Here is a 19,125-nt window from a genome sequence, read left to right on the forward strand (position 1 = left end):
GATAGATAGATAGATAGATAGATAGATAGATAGATAGATAGATAGATAGAGAAATAAAGAGAAATGAAATAAGATGGTTTCATGTGGCCTGTGGAGGGGACCCCCGTTCTGAAGACAATGATGCTCTTTAGCCAGCTGGATACTTGTTTCCTACTTAAGAGGTGGAGGCAGTGCTACACCTTTCCCTGGGTGATTGCATCATGGAATAAAAGAACATTGAACCAGTCGGGGCTGTTCAAGGCACTACCAAATTGCTGGCTGACCTACAGTCACAATGATACAGTCAAATGTGTGTCACCTGGTGATGAGTACTTTTATGGCGAATCGTTCAGTGCAACAAAGGACTCTGGCCCTTATCTGTGCCAATTCATTATATAACGAGGCCCGTAAGTGTGACAGGGTTCTCCCCCATGGCATCCAGCCTCACACCTCCCTGTAAGCTTGCAACAGCCACACCTGAGTCATAAGAGACACTGTGAGCCCCTGGCTGGGTGACCTTCAGAGTGGATGGCAGCTCAATGTGACCAGGCCCAGATCTACCCTGCAGATGGTGACTAAGGATCGTGCCACAGTTCTTTGCAGATGCCTTAGAGGTCTCTATTCCTCCTGAGAGTGGGCCCTGTGGGATCTGTGACTCCCTGAAGGAGCACTACTCTCTTCACATCCATAGTGCAAGCAACAGAGCCGATGTGCCTGACTCTTCAGCCTGGCTGGCACCCAAAGCCTAGACATTCCTTGTAGGTGAAGGGCCTAACAACCTTAAGGAAATGGAAGGAAGGGAGAGGAAGGAGAGACTAGGTTCTACTGAGGATAATCAGGCTCCAGCTACAGTGGGAGTTAGGCAAATGCACTGGGACACCCTAGGGCCAAGTCACTCCTCAGCACCTGGACCCTCTAGGCAGTGCCCAGGGGTCAGAAGGGCTGCAAAGCTGCTGCTACTAAAGGGATAAGTAGGGGGAGGAGGTCTGGTGCCAACCTGTTCGCCTTGCCTTGATTTTCCTCTTCCTCTGGTCTCCTTCCCTCTCCGGTGTCCTCTGTAATCTCTCCCATCTCCATTCTTCTAAGCCCAAGTTGGTCCTCTAGACCTGCCCTTCCCTGTGCAGTAAAATATGGTGCACAAGTAAAATACACAACAGATTTTTTTTAGGATAGATGATAGTATAAACAAACTATTCCATTAAAGTGCTGATTATATACTGGAATGACACTATCTCAGGTCCTTTGGATATATAAGATTATTAAAATGTCACTGGTTTCTTTACCCTTTTGTGTGGCATCTACAAAGTCTAAAATGTACCATGTGTGGCATTATATTTTATCTCTATTGCATGGTACTTTCATAATCCTTCAGTTTGGGATGCCTCCTTCTCATCCATCTGTTCAAATCTACTTTTTTTTTTCCAAGATGGGGCCTCTTTACGTAGTCAAGGCTGGTGTGGAACTCTTGATCCTCCTTACATCAGCCCCCAAGGGCTGGAAACACAAGTATCCTGCAACTTTTTCTTCAAGGTCCACCTTAGGTAGTTTTAGCTATATTTAGAGGAGGGAATGACCAGGCTGAGGGAAGAATTGAATGCTTTATGCCCCAGTAGCTCCTGCCTCCATGCTTTCCCGGCTTAACCCAGATGACCCTTGATTTATAAAATGAGAAAGGCTGCAGACAGAGGAGATACTCATTACCCGATCCAGGAAGTGTCTTCCTAGCTTCCTGCCTAGAGCAAGCCCAAAGCATGGGCATTTCAGGGAGCTCTGTGTCTTGTCCCCCACCTGTCTGCATCCTTGTAAATGCCTGTGACACCTGGAAGGCTGTCAGATCGTAGAGCTGGAGAATGCTTTGGCTCTCACTAAAGCAATCATCAATACCCACGGTTTGTAGTGTTTCTAATCCAAAGCTGGGTCAGCGGCTGTGCCACCTCCCAGAGCATGTAATTCCTGGATAGTTCACCGTTAGAGTGAAAATTAGAGACTTCTCTAAATAGCTCACACAAACAATGATGGGACCTACTGTCACCTGCACGGCACCTCCTCTTTAGCAAAGGAGAATGTGAAGTCTGGATTTAGGCAAAAGGTTATTTGGAGGTGATAGCATGTTTTGCCAAAGGATCCAGACTAAAGAAATGGCAGGCAAAGAGGTCAACCACCAACTGCCTGCAGTATACTCAGAGGAAGAAGAGGCACAGACCTATGCCCTATAGTCATAGCCCTTTGGTTTGGGATACCTCCTCTTTTTCCATCCATTTGTTCAAATCTAATATGAGTATAGGTACCCAAAAGCCCTCGGAGGGCGTCAAATCCCCTGGAGCTGGACTGTGAGCCACTGGACACGGGTAGTAGGAACCAAACCTCAGTTCTCATCAAGTGCGCTTAACTACTTAGCCATCTGGGGCTGGAGAGATGGCTCAGAGGTTAAGAGCATTGCCTGCTCTTCCAAAGGTCCTGAGTTCAATTCCCAGCAACCATATGGTGGCTCACAACCATCTGTAATGGGGTCTGGTGCCCTCTTCTGGCCTGCAGGCATACACACAGACAGAATATTGTATATATAATAAATAAATAAATAAATAAATAAATAAATAAATAAATAAATATTATAAAAAAAACTACTTAGCCATCTCTGCCATCCCTGGCCTTGGCCTCCTGATGCTCCTGTCTCGGCTTCTCAATGGCCGGGAAAGCAAGCATCCTGTGACTTGCTCTTCATGGACCAGCTTATACCCTGTTTTCCTCCTAAGCCCTCCCCTAATCACTCTGGATTTCCCAGCCTTACTATTAGCAGTTACATGACTCAAAGCTACACACACCATGTATCTTTATGCCCCTCCATCCTGGGCGATTAAATCCATTTGTGTATTTTCCTTTGGATGCAAAGGAGACCATTTGTTCTCATTAGTTACTCATCACCAATAGAAATGCTCCATACACTCTTACCTTTGGGGAAAAAAATCAGTCTAATGTGAAAAACATTTTTATTATAATTTCTTATATTTTCAGTGTATGTATTCATTACAATCATTGGTACAATAAATATAGAAGTGCTAAAGAAGCCATCATCACAGTGGCCTATGGCATGAGAGGCACAGGGACCCAGGGATACTATATCACCCCTGGTATTTTGTCAGGGCCAATCAGGAGGCCTTCAAAGAGTATCGAGAGGAAGAGGAATAGAAATATGAGTAAGACAGTCAGTGCAGCAAATTCTAGAATGTCTATTAAAGCCATGGATACTAAAAAAGAACAGTGAGACTCGAATTCTCCTCAAGTTAGAGGCAGAGGAAAGACTGCAGGAACCAGTGCCCCCCGCCACGTCCCCAGTGCATGCCCCACCCCCATGCCTTGTGTTGGTCTTCTCCACCTGCCGTGTGCCCAGCCCTGCGCCCACCCAGGCTCTCCTAGGCACCCACCTTACACCTCACACGACCGAGATAAGGAGTGTAAGGCAAGCTGCGCACACACCACAGCACGGGTCCCTCAGCGGTGGCCCCGTGTCCACAGAAGGACGGGGCATATGAGGAAAGCTGCATCTTCAGGAGCTAAAGGTTGACGGCGCTGGTTCTCGGAGCACTCTTCCTGCCTCCGCGGCTTCGTTTCATCTCATCCATGAGGACTAAAGGAGGAGTGAGTGTCTGGGCCAGGCTGAATGGGAAGAGGGGAGGAGAAACGCCACTGTTGTCACCTCCTCGTGCATTTCCTTTCACGGCCAGTCTTCACGCCAGGCACGACGAGCTCGCTGCGTCCTCACGCAAGTTGTTGGGGTATAGTTCTTTGCGACAGTCTTGCTGTCCTGGCGTGCTTTATGCTAGTTTCCGGCTGACAATTCTGGCCCACTAAATGGTGTATCTCTCCTTGAGAGTTGTCCTTACTGTGGTGATACCATCAGGCACGTCCGGTTGCAAGGCTGGGGGGGGAGGTACCCAGACTCCAAGGCTGTCGGAGATCTTGTGTGTATGCGCATACACTGCACACACAGCCAAGCCCCCGTTGGGTCACCTGTAACCTTGCCCAGGGAATTACGTTACAAAGACGCAGGGCTTGCCACCATGAAAAGTTGTAATGGTAGAAAAAGACTTTTATCAAGTCAGAGGAAGGTGTAGAAGGAGAAAGATGTAAAAACAAAACAAAATAAACAAAACCCCTTGTACTTCAAGAGGACATTCCATGCTGTCAAAATGAGACGAAATGGGAGAACTTCCTGTGAACGGCAGGCAACTAGCAATTAGGGGCTGGAGGCTGAGGCTATGGTTGAGCCACAGAGCCGACTGCGATCCACAGGGTTCTCACCTTTGCGGGAAGAACATGAGGAAGGAATTAAGTATTCTCAGACACTGTGTGACTGAGGGGGGAGAACAGGGAGAATCTTGGGAGCATTCTGTTGGTCTCAGTACCTAAATACCGGAACCTGGTTTGGCTCTGTGTAGGTAGCTTTCTGCTTTGATAGTATGAAAATACATTTTGACCAAACATCATTTAGACTCCCCCCCAGCCAGGGGAGTAGACAGTCCTGACACCGAGTTGATAGCAGGGATATCAGACAAGGTAGAAGTGACACTAGGGCAAAGAGACAAAGTTGCACAGCTGTCTTGCTTCTGTCTGTTTCCCATGGGTTCAAAGCAGAGTAGATTATTCCATGAATCGCATCTACTCCAGGAGACAGAGAGCAACTCACTTTCCAGCAATGGAGCGGAGTACAAAGCAAACCGTCCTCCTGAGGCTAAGCAGACTCAATTTCTCTTATGTTGTATCTTGACTCCAGTTCTGACTCCAAAGCAAGACTCCTGGACAATGTACGCCTTTCCATTCCATCTGCTTCCCCTTTCTCTGTCTCCCTTGATCTCCATTAAGAAATAGAAGTTGAACCTGCATTTCTGTAAGATTTGGCCAATGTCTCTAACCCAAAAGACAGGACTGTGGCAAAGCCTTAGTATATTATGGTTTTTCTTTCTTTCTGATAATCTGATGATTCTTGTCTCAATTCTTCCCCATAGGCATTTGGTCAGGCTGGAGGGTCTGTCAGGGAAGAAGGAAATCCAAGGAAGATAGCTCCTCCCTGAGGGAGGAAGCTGAGTTTCCAAAGTATCACCTGAGCAAAGGGTACACGCTCTAGTCTGGAAGGTTAAAGAAAAACTAGAATGTCCAGGGCACTGGAAATGTATCAAGATGAACCCAGAATGGAAGTGTTTTCCAAACCGTAATAGCCCATCAGCAGGTTAGGTTTGTGACCCAGAATTCTAAATCTTTAGCCATCTCCTGCAGCTAGAAAAAACCACTGAAAGCTCCTGCCCCCTAGTTCAGTATATCCCACTCACAGGTCACCCTGGGGTGGCTTAAGCAGAACAGGTGAGACCCAGCCAGAAGCCTCACAAGTATCTGGGGAAGGGGTTATGGTTGAGCTCGAGAGAACACCTTGAGGTATTTCAAGTGTCCAGAGAGCCAAAGTATGTAGTGTCCAAAGCAAGGTCCTTCCTTGGATGTCTGAGAGGGCCAGGGACCTCAGGCGTGGGCCTCAGTCTCCTTCTTCATGGCTGGTTTATAAATGACTCCCTTGTTGTCACCTTTTTTGCTACAGGAACAATAAGAACACAATTCTTTGTTAGTCAAAAAGAAGAGAGGGAGGGAGCCAGAGAGCAGTCTGGCTCAGGCATGGAATGAAGGAGGTCTGGAAGTCCAGAGTCTTCTCTGGGGACCTCACTCAGCTCTGTTGGTCTTGGGAGAGAACAGTATCATACCAAGCAGTAACTAAAACAGAACCTACTTGCTTTTTGTTTTTGTACTAGACCTGCATTCTGAAGCAGGCCTCATTGTCAGCCCCACTTCAACTTTTGGTGCCATAATTAGAAACCTTATTTTCCATACCAAGAAAAATAAAAATCTTAGGAAAAGCCAAGCATAGCAATAAAACTATGGACAAAGGTATTTATAGCTAATGTCAATGAAAGGTCAGGCTTTTCTTATTGGATTCATAGAAGAAAAACCAGGTGGGAAGATCTCAGTCTAAAGACCCGTCTGGGGCCTCACAGCTGACGAGCCATGGCGCAAGGCAGGCAGAGTCACCTCCACACCGGAACACAGCAACCCTTAAATGACCAGTGTTTCACGCAAGGGGCTAGACACGGGTGTTTCCAGAGCAGTGCTCCTAGGAGAGAGTGGGTTACACACAGGGGCTCCGCAAAGCTGCCTCCAGAGAGGCCAATCATCACGAGTGTACATAAACCACACATCTAGAACGGGAATTCTTAATCCAAACCAACTCACCTCTTCTTCCTTCTGAAGAGCCAGATGGACACCGCCAGAACAATGGAGATGCCCAGAATGCCAGCCAGGGCCACTGAAAGGATGATACCTGGAGAGGAGGCAGGGAGCACGGGTCACATTCCGCCCTTCTCCTCCTCTGATCCCATAGCACCTGAGTGTGAATGTGTGTCCTCGCTATAGCTGTCCTCCAAGCACTGTGACTTCCCCACCTCTGTTCCCACATCCTGGTCTCTGGCTATGTGGGACTGACTGGCGGGAGCACTTAGAGGGACCCCAGCACATCACAGTGGTTTTCCAGCGGGGTCCCCAACCTCGCACACAGATCATCCGAGGATCACGTTCACAATGTCGACTTTCCAAAAGGTCAGCCCTCAGAGAACTGGTTCCGACTATTGGACCTGGGACCCTTGGAATCAGCATTTGGCTTTCAAACATCTCCAGCTGATGCTGATGCTTGTGGTCTATGAACCACACTTTGAGAAACCCTGGGCCACAGAGTAAGATCTCCGTCTACTCTTGCTTGCTGGATGTGAGGTTTCTTGGGATGACTCTATCAGTGTTACCCCCAATTCACTGTAGTCCCAAACAACCAAGCCCATGGTCAAGGTCCTGTGACCTGACCTTATTCTTAGGGATGTCTTTAGGCCAGACCCTCCAATCTTAACCAACAGAATATCGTAAATGGGATTTTTTTTTTTTTTTGCAAACACATCACAGAGTGATTCAGGGTTTTCATTAGAGAAACATTTGATTGGCAGTTCATTTTTCAGTTAGAGAGCAGCTTGAGTGACACCAGCAGCCAAAGCGACAGCAAAGAAGCAGAGAAGATGGGCTGAAAGTGTCACAGGCCCGGATCACACTGAAAATCATGGGGTCACCCAGCTGTAACATGCACACTCCAGAGGCCACATACCCAGACTCAGTCCTGTGTCGGTAAGGAGTCCTACTTAAAAGGGGGGAGAAAAGATTGGAGGTTAATCTAGAGTCAGACCGTGATGGGTCTGACCAGCGCATAGCATAAAACTTGTTTTCGGTGGATTTTCCGGGGTTTATCCAGGTTTGTGGATGGTCAGCCTTGTCTTAGGTTGATGGGGTAGGGGAAATTCCCACCTAGGAATCCATACTGTTTCCTCCTCCATCCCTTGTTCTTTTACCACAGTCCCTTTCTTTGCTAGGGCAAGACTTCAGTTTTTTGTCATAGTGGCCAAAGAAGCAAAGGGGTTGGGTAAGAATCAGTCTACCTCGGCAGGCTGCTTCCTGTTTCTCTGATAGCTGCCTTCCTCAGTAAGGAAACTGCCACCCACCTCCCCCTACTCCCCCTACTCTAGCACCATGGTTGGGTTCTTTCTTTGGCATTTCTGCTAGGTCCTACTGGACAAACTCCTCTACTGTCCCAGTATTATCTTCTCTGCTTCGTGAGACTGGGGTATTATGACTTTCCCAAGGAGTCACTATCAGGAATCAGTGGGATGAGTTTAGAGTTCAGAGTGGGGCGCAGCCAGCAAAGGTAAAATCCCACAGCCTACTAGGGATCTTCAGGGGCATAGTCACCCGTGACTGTCTTTTTCTAAATAAATAGAGGACCCTAATCATACATCCTCCCTGAGCAGCCCCTAGCCTGCCTCCTACAGGTTCTCACTACTCTGCATCTTCCTCTCGGCCAGTCCTCCATCTAAAGAAGTCTGTTTATATACACCCTCTTCTCCAGTGGTTTCCTGAAACTTCACAGTGTGTGTGTGTGTGTGTGTGTGTGTGTGTGTGTGTGTGTGTGTGTATGTGTGCATGCACGCCTCCCTGCCTGTTTTGCTGTCTATTTATGGTGTTTGTTCTAACTCACACTAGAAGCCTGGGTGTGACAGGCTGTGGTAACCCAGTCTGACACACAGAGATAGCCTGCACCTGTAAAGCCCACCATAGGCACCAAGACTCCGGGCGACCCCTGGCCGAGTGTGAGGTGCTAGCAGAAGGTAACAATTCACCCTTGGAGCTTCCATCATGCCGAGGCACAAGACCTGAGGCTGCAGGATCAGGTTTGGTTCACCTGCCTTCTCTTGTCCTGTGGCCAGAGTCCGGCTGGTTCCCCAGGGCCCATACCACCTGAGTCAGTTCTCCACTACCCTGCAATTTCACATCAAGCCTGCCAAGCCTCGGAGACAGGCCTGAACCTGAGTGGCCCCAGCTGTCCTGAGATTAAGCTGAGTAAACATGAGGAGAGTGTCCCCCAGAACAGGTGGACTGTTCCTGTTCTGACTGGCCACCACCAGTCATTCCTAGTTCTTCAGTAACTGCCCTGGTCAGATTGCCTGGCCAGGCCTCTCTGGTAAACTGAACACAGGGAACAGTGTCTGGCTCTAGATGTACACAGGACAGGTTCCCACGTGGGGAATTTCACGCTCTACGCCATATACTGTGCACTCTCCCAGCCTGGGGTGCTAGCAGAGCACAACTTGAGTTTGCTGGCTTTTTTTTTTTTTATGGAACCCAGAGACCTTGTTCATTTCTATCTTAAACAAGCTGACTGTTTTTTCTCTAGCCCTGTGATGAAACACACTTTTGTTCCTCAAGCTCCAAAAGTCCGTAGTGCTGATCCAGCCACATAAGACTTTCCAGGAAGCCACTTAGCTAGGTCGTCCAAGCTGGGCCATGTCTTTCACAGTCACCGTCAACATGTGAGAGCCACATGGGCCAAAACAGCTGAGCACGCCCACCACATGGCTGAAGGGGTTATCTGTGTGCTGTGGTCTTGGGTTGCTAAGCAAAGCCCATAGGGAGCTAGGCCCTAGAGTGACGCTTTTCTCCAGAGTGGCCCAGCTTGGTGGCTGCTCTGGAGGAAGAATCTGGCTTTCCTTGCTTGTTCTGCAACATTTCAGCAACAGCATAATTGGACCCGGCTCCCACCCAGGTTTTTTACTCCTGGGTGGACTCCTGTCAGGGACTAAATTGCCTCTCCTTGGAAGCAATGATGTGAACCCAAACAACGATAAGACAAAGAAAGGTGCAGAGACTGGAATAAGTGAATTTCCAGCTAAGACTTTGATGTTGCAAAAAAACAAAACAGCTAAGGTTCCAAGGAAGAAAAGCCCTAGCAAGGGGGTCACCGTAAACGGTTCTACCTCCCCATGATGCGCAAGGCAGGAAGATGTGGTTAGAATGCCACCATCCTACCAATTTCAGCAATACCAAACATGGTCTGCAGCAAAAGACCTCGCTCGGTGGGTTTGAGGCCCACTGAAGATAGGGCCAAGGCATCTGCTAGCCAAATAGCTAGGGAGCTAGGAGAAATACCGATAATTTGGGAACTAGAGCCAGAAAAAGAAGGTGAAGTATTTCTCAGCAGAGGCTCAACCAGGTGAGACTAGTCTCTGGGCAACCAGAGTACAGGTATCCAAGATGGTTCAGGATGGAAAGGGCTTCAGCTCAAACGAAGAAACTGGTTGTTTCCAAACAGGGACAATGACATAGAGTTCCTAAAGAATGGTGAGACAAATGGGGAAAATGGAGACAGGCCTGTTCTCAGTGGTGGCCCATGACATCCAGCTGGTAAGAACCTAGCAGAAAAGACTCCTGAGATGGATAACTCAAGCTGAGAAGATGGGGGAGCGCTGCCTGCTCAGTGCCTCCAGAGAGCACTTGGGTACCAGCCAGGGTGAACAGAGATAGGGCGATATGACACACAAAAGGAAATTGTGCACAGGTACAGCCAGCAGCATTGTCCAGGAAGGCAGGACACCTGTAGAAGGGCAGGAACTGCTTAACACAAAGGCCTTGCTACCTGGACTAGCCGGCTCAGGAGCTGCATCTTCTACTGCATCTGGCTGCACCGAGGATGCTGGTTAACTGCTCTTGAGGTGTTCCGAAGCCTCAAGCACAAACACAGACAAGTCCAGCCCGAAGAGCAAGCACTCATTCACACATCTTGGAGTACCTGGAACAACAGCCTAGTATTTTCTAGTTCTACTTTCAATTCTGTTTCATTGTGGGAAACAATCTCTTGTTTCAAACTCCTGTCAAAGCATGAACTGTTCTCAAAGAACAACGTGTTATGTAGGAACGATATATGCATGAGCCAGTCTTGCATGGTCTCCAGGAGAGTTTAGGTTTCCCTGGAGTTTAAATGATTAAGAACCATGACGTTGGCTTAGAATGGTAACAGACTACCCTTGCTGCGTGATGTCATAAGCCATAGGGTCAAATGGCTGCAGTACCAGCGTTCGCTTCAGATTGTACTTGCTTAGGAAAACGCCCTCGGTGACCAAGCACACATTGCTGCTGTCTTTGGAAGGTATTTTTTAACCAGGCACTGCTTTTCATCAACCTTATACAAACGCAATGAGGGAATGACTTCTATAAAGAAGCTGGCTTATAAAACTGTGATAGAAACTGAGGGCTTTGTCATCCCAATGGCAAGCATGCCTGCCACACTGCTCTGAGCCAGGTGCCATGCCAACTCTCGTTCTTTGCATTCAGTGGTCCAGGCTGCCAGGGCTGAGGGGGCGAAGGCTAATAGGATGGGGAGCTCATATCCCCGTGAGCTCGGAGCAATGAGAAGTGTAGCATCCATTGGCAGCTTGCTCTGAGCCTTTAAAACTCGGCTGCAAGCTCTAGTCTTGAATTTCCCTTACAAAGGATTTTATTTTCACATTGTTGGCAAACTTAGAATAGAGCAAAGTAAGACTTGAAATCTGACAACTGGCCAGGCATAGGTGTAAACCATTCTAAAGAGAAGATGGTAGGGAGAAAGGGGAAAAGGAAACGGTCCGTTATATTATACACTGGGCATGGTGCCAGGAATAAAGAATGAATAAGACATGAGACACTGGCATCCTTTCCATAAGAATGTAAGTGTGTAGTGTATAACTCTCTCTCTCTCTTCTCTCTCTCTCTCTCTCTCTCTCTCTCTCTCTCTCTCTCTCTCTCTCTCTCTCTCTCTCTCTTTGAGAATGAGAGAGAGTCATTCCTGACAAAAAGACTAGTGGTTAGTGCACGAGCCTTCCCTGTTTTAGGGGGCCCCACACTTCGGGGGACTGAGGCTGAGGACAAGGATGGCGGCCACAGAGAGCTCACATGGGAGCCAGGGGCCTCATCAGGAATGGGTCCAGCCTTATGCCTCGCCCCTTCCCCAGCTGTTGCTCCTGAACCCAGCCTGCTCCGTGTCAGGGGCTTGTCGTCAGGAAGATGGAATGCTCAGGGGAGTGTTTGCTTGTTTGTTGGTTTGTTTTCCTGCCCCCACAGTGCACAGCTAGGGCCGTGCTGGGGAAACGCGGTGTGCTGAGGGGACTGGAACTTCACTTCTTAACACAGTGATGTTTGCTGCTGACAGTTCAGACCCCTGATCCAGGTCTAGGAATCTGAAGGTAGGAACTTCTCTGGTTTCTCACTGGATGCCTTGGAAGAACTGATGATACTCTTCCGTCTAATAGCTTTATTTATAAATAGAAACTTGAAGAAACACAAGGTCAATAACCACGGAACATAAAGTTCTAGTCCCCAAAAAATTAATTAGCCATCTTAGCTGGGTAAAATTTCTCTCTTTTGCCAATTTTTCTAAAGCTATGCGGATCTCTCCGGGATAAGCAGGCTCAAGTTATATCACTCTGCAACGGCCATTGGTTAGAGCCCTCCCTGTCTGCGTCCAGCAAGCTCAATAGTGCAGCACACTCACGCATCTGAATGCCCCTCAGCTGGCTCTAGATCCATGGTGAGCGCATGCAGTTCCTCGGAGCAGCCCACTAAAGACATGATTATGGAAACGTTTTGGCCTCCTTGTGCCTCTCCAGTTTCCCTGCCCCTAACATACTTGAGGGGAGCTAGCCAATATTAGGTAATCAGGTTTGCTAGACCCTGGCCTTACTATCCACCACCATTTGGACTAGAGTTGGTGCCTTTGACTGGGAAGAAATTGACTCACTTTCTAGCATTCTTGCTCAGGGTACCTGGCTCTCAGGAAACCTGAGCTGGCTTCAGGTGAGTCTTCTCTCTAACACCCCACCTTGAGGGCAGGCCCAAGCCTTCTTTCCACTTTCTAGAGCCCCTACAGGACCTGCAGCCTTCCATCTGGAGTAGGGATGTTAGGTCATCAAAACAGCACCAGGTGAGAAAGCCTCATATACATGAAAGGAAACAAGGGCTTTCTCACTTGGTGGTTGACATGACCAAGTCTCTCTCTTGCCACTTCTCATAGCCTTGCTCAGTTATGTAAGAAGGATATTAACTGTGGTTCTAAAGGGCCATGGGAACCAGGTTCCTCTTGCATTTTTTGGGGATCAGCATCACAAGACTCAGGTTTTCATGACATAATATAGTAAAGACTAGAGATGGTTCCATGGCTGAGAACACTAGCTGATTTTCCAGAGGAGTTGGGTTCGATTCCCAACACCCACGGTATTGAAAATAGTGACTCACAACTGTCTATAACTACAGTCCCATGGAGTCCAACCCCCTATTCTGATCTCCCAGGGCACCAGGCATGCACATGGTATACAGACATACATGCAGACAAAATACCTATATACATATAAAATAAAAATAAAACTTTAATTTAAAAAAATAAAGATCAGCGCATGTGATATTCAACTTTAGAATCCTGTACAAAAGGGGAGAAAACCATTCCTAAGCCTACAAAGTCATTGACCATGCCCTGGGATAGTAGTTCTCAATGGGGCCATTTTGCTTCATCTCCCCTAGAGAACTGGGCAATGTCTAGAGATATTTTTTTCAATGTTACAAGTGGGAACATGCTACCAGCATCTAATAGGTAAGGATAAGAGACATCTGTTAAGGCTACAGGGCACAGGGAGGCTCCCACGATGAGAATTATCCTGCCCCGTGTGCCATTAGGGTCAGGGTGGAGAACCCCCACTCTAGGGTTACTTTGTAGCTAAAATACAAATCCCTTACAGGAAGAGGCACGTTCTGTGTGTCTTTTGTAAGCATGTTCTAGGAAAATAGCAATTAAATGGTTCAATCCTATTTGTTTCAATTTAATTAAATCTCAGAACACACACACACACACACACACGTACACACACACACACACACACATACACACGTGCATACGCGCGTGCACACACACAGTGTGCTCGCCCTTGCATTTTCTCTCCTAGAGATTATCTCTACTTGGATTCCTTAGCTCTCATTAACTTCCAAAGAAAACTGCATAAAACAGACCCTAAATATAAGTGGGCTTCCATGGAAGAGTCTGCAAAGAACTGAACCCAAAACACTCAAGAGTCGTGTGGTCAGACAGACTCACGCTCCAAACATGAAACTTCATGTTAGCCAGACCTGCTCCAGAGGGGCTGTGAGCGGCCCTTGTGGATTCAGGTACCTGTGGGCAGAGGGAGGTAAGAGCTGAGCCTCCTAGGGGCTGCTGCTTCATCTTGCCTTGTTTGCTGCCTGTGTTTTGGCGTATGAGGAAAGGGAGTGCTTTGGCGAAGTTTCTATAATCAGTGTCTAAGTGAACAATTTCCCCTTGAACTGCTGCAGATTATCCAAGGAGAAAGCCTCGCCTCGCCTCATGGAAGCAGCACCTCTGACCAAGCCATGCGGGAGGGTCTGTGGCAAAGCTACCTTTGGGCTTTGATCCTGATGTCCTGAGCCAGGGATTAGGCTTCAAGCTTCTGTCTAGAGCCTGCTCAATCTACTCCAGCCAGACTTGCAGGATCTACCAAAGCGCTCAGCTGCAAAGCTGCCTGTATGGTCCGGTCTACAAGCAGCTACTTAGGCCTGAGCCCATCTAAGACGACGGCTAATTAGCACCAGTGCCACAGTCCATCGGTATAAGTGGGGATTACTTTTAGTTGTCATAATCAAATTCCTGCACGGTTTCTTCTGATCCTTTGTAACTGCCCCCACACACTGACCCTGCAATGCAAAGTGAGCATTGACAGTGATTAGTATCCATTCTGAATCACAGCATGTCGGCACGGAAAGGATGTCAGAGCAGGTCTCCAGCCTGCCACCCTGTGGACAAGGAAGCCAAGGCCCACATCATAGAGCCAGGAGAATACGAAGCAGCAATGCCTTGAACCCAGATCTCCTGACTCCAAGGAAAGTATCTGTTACCCTCTTTCCAGGTACATATACAGACTAGCTCAGAGAGCGGCTCTTACAGCCCGTGGACCATAAGCAAAATTTTGCCTGATATGTGTGGACTATGGTCCTCATCTCTCGGCCTTTAAATTTAAGTATTGAAGTAGTTCCATATTGAGTATGATGCCTCATGACTATAACTCCGACCTCTTGAGAGGCTGAGGCGGGAGAACCATAAAGTCAAAGCCATCCTAGACCTACATAGTGGGTTGCAAGGCAGCCTGAAATATAGGAGACCTTGTCTTGAAAACACTAAGAACTGAGAACAAAGGTTCAACTCTACATACTACCTAGAAGTCCTAGGTAGTCCACCTAGAAGACTAGGGAAGGAGGATGCTGTGCCCATAATGGGGAGAGAATGAAAACATCCCAGGAACTCAAATCATTCACCAGAAAACAGGTGGGTTGTCTCTGTCTTACCCATTCTCGGGTCATAGGAAACAGGTGGGCTGTCCCTGTTTTACCCATCCTCGGGTCATAGGAAACAGGTGGGCTGTCCCTGTCTTACCCATCCTCGGGTCATAGGAAACAGGTGGGCTGTCCCTGTCTTACCCATTCTCAGGTCATAGGGAGGGCCACCCTGTTCCCAGATTGTATTCCAGACTCAGAAACTGAAGAGAAGGGCAATGACCTTAACTGAGTGATACCTGAGAGAACACAAGGCACAAACCCTCGGGCCCAAGCATAACCCACAGAGACAGTCTACAGACACAATGCTGGCCGTGTCAATGGGTCAGTTCAGAAGGGCAGATCTCTAATGCCTTCTGGCTTCAAAACTCAGTCTTCATTTGCTGGTGACTCAATAGGGCAGGTGACAAGCCTAACCTCATATAGTAAAGGACCAGCAACAACAAAAAGCCTGAGATAAGATGAGGGACATGGCTCCTCTAACAGGTGGGCTCACGTATATGTTTTAACGTATGAACCCCCGACACTATTGAGCTATGTGTGACATACAGAAACAACAGGAGCACTTCTGCAGATCTGCACTGCTTCTGACCGTCCGAGATCTTCAGACTCGGCAAAGCCCAGGAAGGTGTGGTGAGAAAATTCCCTCGGAGGTGTGAAGATGGGTGTGGCTGGCAAGAGCTCTCCTCATCCCCATCACCACTCAGTGTACCAATGGAGGCACCGAGCAAGCAGAACTTTCTCCTAGTCATCACAGTTATAGATGTAGAAGGAAGGACTAACAAGTTCTTCGCAGCTGGAATACACCAAACTCTTCAGCTTTATCCAGCTTGGGATGTGTTTGCTGGTGCTTACATAAGTTCCAAGATTAGACCAAAAAAAAAAAAAGCAAAAAACTGAAACAGGGTGCTTTCTTGCTAATAGGCCCTGCAACGTTAGACTTGAACAGATGTGGCCACAAACATGGGTTATACCCTTGACCTTACAAAGAAGCATGGATGCTTGTAGTATGTAATCACTTCCTTCAGCCTAGGGCAGGGCGTATGTAGCCCTTTATGCCGTGGGAGTCTAAGGTGGGAAGTTGAATTCTCTCCTTGTGCGAAAGATTTCGTGTGTCTTAGGATAAGGAATCATTCTTCAGAGCAGAGAAGTCCCGGAGGACATCTCACCACCACTGGTGGGTGACGTAAGGGCTTCCATCCATGTGCCTCAAAGTCCTGTGCTCCTCTGCAAGGACTTGAGGAAGTGGAGAACACAGAAGGGAGACCACAGTAGCCCCCACACCAACGTTCCTAGATATGTTTTGATTTCTCAGCAGTCAGGGGACTCTGAGCCAGTCTCCTGAGGGCACACTGCTACCTCCCCCTCCCGCATCTTCCTCACCTTGTCGGAAGGAGATATACACCAGCCTCTCATCAAACTTCTGGACCTGCCGGAAGTTGTTGACCATTTCTCTGGGGGAAGGGTCGTCCATGTGTGTGAAATACAAAGCTGTCTCCAAAGCCAGCAGCTGAGGGGAAAAACGGAAACGGGTCTCATGAGCAGAGGATGCTCGCTGGCCTGGCCTCCTGGGGAGAAGCCTCAGGAATCAGCTCATGAAGAGCTTGGCAGGAAGTATTTGAAAGCAGTGGGAAAGTCAGAGAAGATTGCTCCATCCTGAGGGTCTCACTAGCTAGCTTCTGCTCAACTGGACTGGGTCTTTCCTGCTGTCAAGGATCCCGATGACCACAGAATCTGCCCCCGAGGAAGGGAAAGCTCGAGAGAAGGACCCCGTAACCTCTCACCAAGACCACATGCCTTTCATGATCTGAACTCTTAAAGGGGGCTGGGCTTTCTTTTCTTTTTTTTCTTTCTTTTTTAATAATCAAATCAGAATAAAAGACAGAGGGAGGAGGCCCCCTGGTGATCTGACTGCTGGCTCCCTGGCATTTGCACACCCCCACGAAGATGATCCGACCTGTTTCCATGGCAGCTTCTGGGTTAGGCTGTGACTGCTTCCCCACACAGTTCACCTCTGATTCAGCTCATCCCCTCTCCTGTCCACCCACCAGATGCCATTTGCCGAGGTTTCTCCGTTCAGAAGCTTGTGGTACAGAGCAGGAGTTTGACAGTGAGGGCTGGCTAGAGCGACCGGGGTGGGGGTTATCATTACACCACTGGCCTTCTCTACACTTTTCGTCTTCGTGCCTTCAGGCTGTGGGGTAGCAGGATGCGCAGTGACTCATCTCAGGAATCAGGTGATCCTGAGAACTTCTGACCCTGACTCCAGCCTGAGTGGTTGCTAATGACATGGCTCCTTAACTTTCACTTCTGGATCGTGAGCTCTAAGACCTGTGACTCCATCGCCCCCGCAATCCCAGGGCCCATGTGTTATCCGGCTATGAACTTTACCCCACCAAAGAGCCAGACTCTCCCACCTGGACAGCAAATGCCACCTAGCCACTGAGGACTATGCTTGCAAACTCAGCTTTGCAGCTCTTTTTAAAGAACTGCAGGAGGTATGTCCATTTTCCCAGCTTGATGTTTAACTCCTCTTAGGGCTTAGTCTGTAATTTCTGCAGCAGTTCAGCGGCAGGTCACTGGAGAGGTTCTGAAGAGCTGCTAATGAACTCAGAGCAAATCAAGTCATTGATTAGAACAGCTTGTGGCAGGGAACAAGATGCTGTACAGTCTCTGGCTTGTTACCTGATCCTGGGAAATCTGCACCGGATTTCGGAAAACTGTCCAGAGCACAGTAGGGTAGCAAGGAGGTGTAGTCAGGGACCCTACATAGCGGTAGTACTCATCAGGGCTCTCAGGCAGAAGTTCTTCAATGTTGAAGCCTGGGATGCGCACTTGTTGGCCTGGAGAGACATATTGAGAGTGAGGGTACCAGTCTACCTCCTGATAGGAGAGGCATAAGCATAGTAACTCACATTCAGGCATAGAGAGTATGCTCTTATCTGGGCCACCAGGCCAGTGTCACAACACTGCCCAGAGACCTGCTGTTTTCAATGCACCCATCCCTTACGCCGTTGCTGTTCTTAAGGTGACACAGGTGTGACCACATCCTGTGTAACCGTGAATGAGAAGTAGCCAAGAACCCCTCACCTTTGTACTTAACGTGTTGAAGATGACTGAAGATCTTGTCATATGATGGATTGATGGCACCTATCTGCAACAGAGACCAGGAAAGGTTGAGCTGGGACGAAGTAAGATAGGCTCAGCCCACATTGACAGTGACCATCAGAGGGCTGGCTGGAGGCCTTCCCTGAGGATCTGTCTTACGAAGACAATTCTGACCCATCACCATATGGTTGAGAGTTAGTATTGCGGTCTTGACCTTGGCATCAAATGATACCAAGTTTTCAACTGCAGGCATCAGGTTTGAGTATCCCAGTATATACGGTGTGTTCCTGGTTGTCTGATATAAGCCCAAAGACTACATCAGTCCATTTAACCTGGAACTTAAGGGAGCTTTGAATTCACAAAAGTAAGTAAGCAAGCAAGCAAACACTTTGGGAAATGGGAACATGTTGCCTCACTGGGGAAAAGCAAGGCCAGCTGATCATTCCCCACCCCCACCCCCAGTTTTTGAGATAAGATCTTGATATGTCTCAGCCTCCACCCTGCTAGGATTACAGGCATACACCACCATACAGGCGCTATTCTTGTTTCCCAATATTAAATCATTCATTCCAGAACGGAGTTTGGATGCTAGGTGTTGAATCAGTGATGGGCACATCTGAGGGTGCAGCATAAGGATCTCTGTACCCCACAGGTCTTCCCCAGCCATGCGACCTCAGACCGTGCAACAGGACTGGAAATAGGGGCTCATATTTTCAGTGTCACAAAAGCCATGTCTGTCTTAGCTGTCTAGATACAGAAAAGGCTTCCTCTGAGAAAAGAGAGAAGGAGCCTTCTGAGGAACGGCCCTGCTCTAGAGGCAATGCAGGGCCATCCAGGAGCAGGTCACCACCGACTGCTGTGCACAGCACACATGCCTGGTCCAGACTTCCCGTGAGAAACCCTTTGAACCGCATACCTCGATGAGAACCGCAAGGACAGCGAGGCCTTCTGACTTGTTGCTAGCGGCGCTGAAGTCAGGGTACAGGTCTGAGTTGTAATGGACGATGTGCAGCTGCAATAGGAGAGAAGGGGCCCAGGAGGGGACAAGTGACTCACAGGAACCTTTGTTTCTGAGGAAGACTCGAATCCAAACAGAAAGATCGGCATCTATCTCTCCTCTCCTCCAAAAGAAACGATCCTTCACCCTTAGCATCTGTCCCCAGTTTTCCCCTTTCCCCAGTCCTCTCCAACCTGTAAACCGGGGCACATCCTGTCTACTGCCTTCCTAGAGTCTGATAAGGCACCTGAAAGTAGCAGAGTTATAATAGA

The 19,125-nt window shown here is 48.3% G+C and overlaps 1 protein-coding gene across 2 annotated transcripts in view; it reads right to left on the reverse strand.

Moving 5' to 3' along the window:
• Positions 1-3,342: 3,342 nt before the first annotated feature.
• Ca12 (carbonic anhydrase 12) overlaps positions 3,343-19,125 on the reverse strand; it is a 55,848-nt gene continuing 40,065 nt past the window's right edge. Inside the window, exons 5-11 of one of the 2 annotated variants that reach the window (XM_005347733.2) lie at positions 18,773-18,868; positions 17,839-17,902; positions 17,434-17,591; positions 16,132-16,258; positions 7,163-7,192; positions 6,250-6,337; positions 3,343-5,557 (exon numbers count right to left, since the gene is read on the reverse strand). In XM_005347733.2, the coding sequence (XP_005347790.1) occupies positions 5,488-5,557; positions 6,250-6,337; positions 7,163-7,192; positions 16,132-16,258; positions 17,434-17,591; positions 17,839-17,902; positions 18,773-18,868 (633 nt within the window). In that variant the 3' untranslated portion in view covers positions 3,343-5,487. The remainder of the gene's footprint in view (positions 5,558-6,249; positions 6,338-7,162; positions 7,193-16,131; positions 16,259-17,433; positions 17,592-17,838; positions 17,903-18,772; positions 18,869-19,125) is intronic. The other variant, XM_005347735.2, reaches the window with a different exon arrangement.

This window comes from Microtus ochrogaster, chromosome 5 (genome assembly GCF_000317375.1).
Source record: "Microtus ochrogaster isolate Prairie Vole_2 chromosome 5, MicOch1.0, whole genome shotgun sequence".
Classification (NCBI taxonomy): Eukaryota; Metazoa; Chordata; class Mammalia; order Rodentia; family Cricetidae; genus Microtus; species Microtus ochrogaster.